Below are 3579 nucleotides of genomic sequence, written 5' to 3' on the forward strand. Positions count from 1 at the left end.
GTCGCTGTTCATTGTATTGTCACGAGGCACTTTCTCTGAGCTCACGTGATCATCGAGAGTCGGTGAGTTATAGTCAGTAATATCGCTACTTAAGTTCGAGATCGCTTTGTTTACAAAAAGTTCGCGACCTTCCTTTTCATTACTGCCCGAGGCGTTATCCTCCACGTCCATCTCTTCGTCCAGCGTTAATATTTCCGTGTCAATTTCGGTTCCTAAATGACGCCGTTTGTGTATCTCCTCGTCCCTCTGCTGTTTTGCAAGGTCTCTTCGGTTCTTGGCTGTAGTCCGTTCCGCATCCAATGCCTCCGATTTCCTAAACTCTTAGGAGATTCTATCCAAATCCATCTCAGGCGCACTTGTGCGCAGTCTTTTAGCGCTGTTTTTCGACTCCTTGTCTGCGGCACGGAGGTTATCACGTGCACATTGCGTGTCAGCAGGATCCGACGATCCCATGATCTAGATCTAAATTAATTAGTAGCCCTCCCCCTCCGAGGGGGGGAGCAATAAGTATTAATAATAAGGGCCCTCCCGAGAAAAGTTCTCTCCCCGCAACACCCCCCAGGCACTCCTCTTCCGCTCAGGACACCAGCAAGTACTACGCGCGAGCGTGCAAAAGAACTACGCGAGCAGAGGGCACACACGTCCGTCTCTCGTGGCCGTTCAAAGCGAACTCCCAAAGCGCGTCACTATATAACCTACATATAGATTACTTGACGCGCTTTAAACATTTAAATACTTTTAAAGCGCGTCACTAATCTACATAGGTTAGTTGACCCGCTTTAAAAGTACATACTCTCTATTCTCCAAACTTTTTTTGTTAATAACTTTTTAACGAATAACGAGCGCGGGCTGAAACCTTATGAAAGTCACTCAGGAGAGTGACCTTGACAACATACTAAAATATCAAGATCATCCAAGGTGATCTCCCTCATCTAAACAATTACCATCGTTTGACCTGCAGACACAAATTGGAGCACGTTGTCGATTCGATAAAAAAGCACACCATGCAATCTCTCGAGAATCATAATTATAATGTTGAATGCTACGTAAAATATGAAGATCGACAATTAAGATTAAAAGAGCAAGCTGCTGTCGTGAGAGAATGCGTCATTAATCATCAAAGAGCAATACAGTTGGTAAAATATATATATATATATTCATATACAGGACGGTACGTTCCTTGCTAAACGTATCTCCTTTTCGTAGAGAGAAAAAGATTGATTAAAGATTCGAGCTGAAGTAAAACACATTTAATAAGAAACACTGTATATAATCATAATCTCGATGGAATTAAAATATAATACTGTATAAAATATATTTTTGATACGACGTTACTTTAGATTTCTTAAATATATCTTAAACAATCTCTTTGTTAATCAGTTGTGTGCAACTATTGCACTGCATTTATACATGGTGTTTCCTCGTCTTATTAGGCTTAAACCTATTCATCATAAGTATCACTGCAGTTCAAGTAAGTCTGAATGAAGATGGAAATTACGGCGATCGAATACCTCACTTTTCTTTCTTTTCTTTTTTAGTTAGTGAGCAGGCTATTCCAATGGGACGTGATGGCGACGTGCGTTATGTTCATATGTGGCCAACTGACTCACTTGTTTTTTCTTAGCTTAATGGCGCAATATCTACTGGACCAAAGCTCGAACGTTCACGGATCAACGTGAGTGATCGGAGCGCAATTGTTGCCGATGCATCGGATATTAAAAGCGCAAGATTTGCAGGTATTCATGTTTCTGGTATAATATGCCTGTCCAGATACAGAAGGACATTGTACTGATCTTGATAAGAAGCCGTATACCGTGCAAGATAATGGCTGGAAAACTATTCGTAATGTCGCTGGAGAACTTTTGTACGGTACAAATAATAAAACAAAAATTTAATCAATTAATTAATTAATTAATTAATATCTTATTTATATATGTATATATAATGCTATATTTAATTAAGTATTGTAAGTTTTATAATATCTCTTATTTTTTCAGATAGTGCAGACGTCAATGTCCTATTTTACAGTGTTGGCATCTTTCCGATAAGTATTTGCATCCGCTTTGCATTGAAATAACTAATGTCTTATAAAATTAATAAATAAAACTGTGCTTCGTTAATCAAATACCTACTTATTTGATGCCTATACTGCAGTTATGGTGCGTCTCCACCTGCGAGTAAGAACTCTCGAGAGCAAAAAGAAAGAGAGAGAGAGAGATACTCTCAAGAGTCTCTCTCTCTTTCTCTCTTTTTGCTCTCGAGAGTTCTTACTCGCAAGTGGACACGCACCATTATGGAAATGTACTAATACGTAATATATTTGTCAGATATAATTATCGCTTTTACCGCAGTTTTCTTCATAATTCTTACGTAAATGTTGATAAAATAAAGAATAATTAAGAGCTTAGAGCTCAGAATGGAAAATTGTATTGTAAAATAGAGATAATTGGCATTTAAAAATTTCAATTCAAAAATATACAGGAATACATACGCAGTGCGTTATTGATTTCAACGTGCGGACCGATTAATACCTGAGAGAGGAAAGTAATTACGTATTGAAATGATTGGATTATTTCAATTATCACAAAATTATACAATCTTTCAATAAATTGTATAAACAATTTATTGACGTAGAACTACGTCGACAGTAAGTAGGGGGCACACTGGGAGCACACCCAAGTAGCAGATTATATTTTTTTAATGTTCTTTTAATATTTATTTTTCATTAATTTATACATTGTACAATTTATTGTAAAAAAAATATTTTTTAACATTTATTAAATATTTATTTTACATTAATTATTTGTTTGAACTAATAATTTAGAGAAAATAGTTTTTTAATGTTTATGTAACGTTTATTTAATATTTACGTAACGTTAATTATTCCTTTGCAGTAATGATTTGAAGAAACATTTATTTAACATTTATTAAACATTAATTTAATATTTATTTTACGTTAATTACGATGTTAAATAATGATTAAAAAAAACAATTATTTAACATTTATTTAATATTAATTTAATATTTATTTTACATTAATAAATAATAAAAAAAAATTGATTTGAAGAACATTTGTTTAACATTTATTTAGACTTAATCTATTTGTAGTTAGCGCAAAATCGGATCCGGGATATATTAATTTTAACATTTTTTAAATTATATTAAGTTTGCTCTTATTGATGTGTATTTATTATAGTCATCTACACAGGGTGTTCCGAAGTTCGATATATATATATATATATCTATATCTATAAAGGAAGATGTCCTGACTGACTGACTGACTGACTGACTGACTGACTGACTGACTGACTGACTGACTGACTGACTGACTCATCAACGCCCAGGCCAAACCCCTGAACTTAGAGACTTGAAATTTGGAGGGTGTATTCCTCTCATGACGTAAGCATCCACTAAGAAAGGATTTTTAGAAATTCCACCCCTAAGGGGGTGAAAAGGGGTAAAATGTGTTTTTTTCACGATTGTTCTGACTGACTGACTGACTCATCAACGCCCAGCCCAAACCCCTGAACCGAATTTTTACCAAAAGTATATGAAATAGGGGTAGAATTTTCCGGGGAG

General features: G+C 35.3%; 1 protein-coding gene across 2 annotated transcripts; it reads left to right on the forward strand.

Annotated features, from left to right (window-relative positions):
* Window positions 1-977: 977 nt before the first annotated feature.
* Window positions 978-2719, forward strand: LOC112456999 (odorant receptor 13a-like). 2 transcript variants are annotated; one of them, XM_025019841.1, is made up of 3 exons: window positions 978-1136; window positions 1625-1736; window positions 1998-2719. In XM_025019841.1, exons 1-3 carry the CDS (start codon window positions 1005-1007, stop codon window positions 2075-2077), a joined length of 324 nt encoding a protein of 107 aa, XP_024875609.1. In that variant the 5' UTR covers window positions 978-1004; the 3' UTR covers window positions 2078-2719. The 2 variants fall into 2 exon arrangements, with proteins under 2 accessions (XP_024875609.1, XP_024875610.1); XM_025019842.1 differs by lacking the exon at window positions 978-1136 and adding an exon at window positions 1737-1869 and having other exon boundaries at window positions 1544-1675.
* Window positions 2720-3579: the final 860 nt, after the last annotated feature.

The sequence above is a fragment of the Temnothorax curvispinosus genome, unplaced genomic scaffold, assembly GCF_003070985.1.
Source record: "Temnothorax curvispinosus isolate PA1 unplaced genomic scaffold, ASM307098v1 QBEX01007398.1, whole genome shotgun sequence".
NCBI lineage: Eukaryota > Metazoa > Arthropoda > Insecta > Hymenoptera > Formicidae > Temnothorax > Temnothorax curvispinosus.

Excerpts from the sequence above, each read along its gene's own strand:
- LOC112456999 (XM_025019841.1), top strand. The coding sequence starts at position 1,005 with ATGCAATCTCTCGAGAATCATAATTATAATGTTGAATGCTACGTAAAA. Across the intron at positions 1,137-1,624 it reads ATCAAAGAGCAATACAGTTG|CTTAATGGCGCAATATCTAC; the intron begins GTAAAATATATA and ends GTTTTTTCTTAG. Across the intron at positions 1,737-1,997 it reads TAAAAGCGCAAGATTTGCAG|ATAGTGCAGACGTCAATGTC; the intron begins GTATTCATGTTT and ends TTATTTTTTCAG.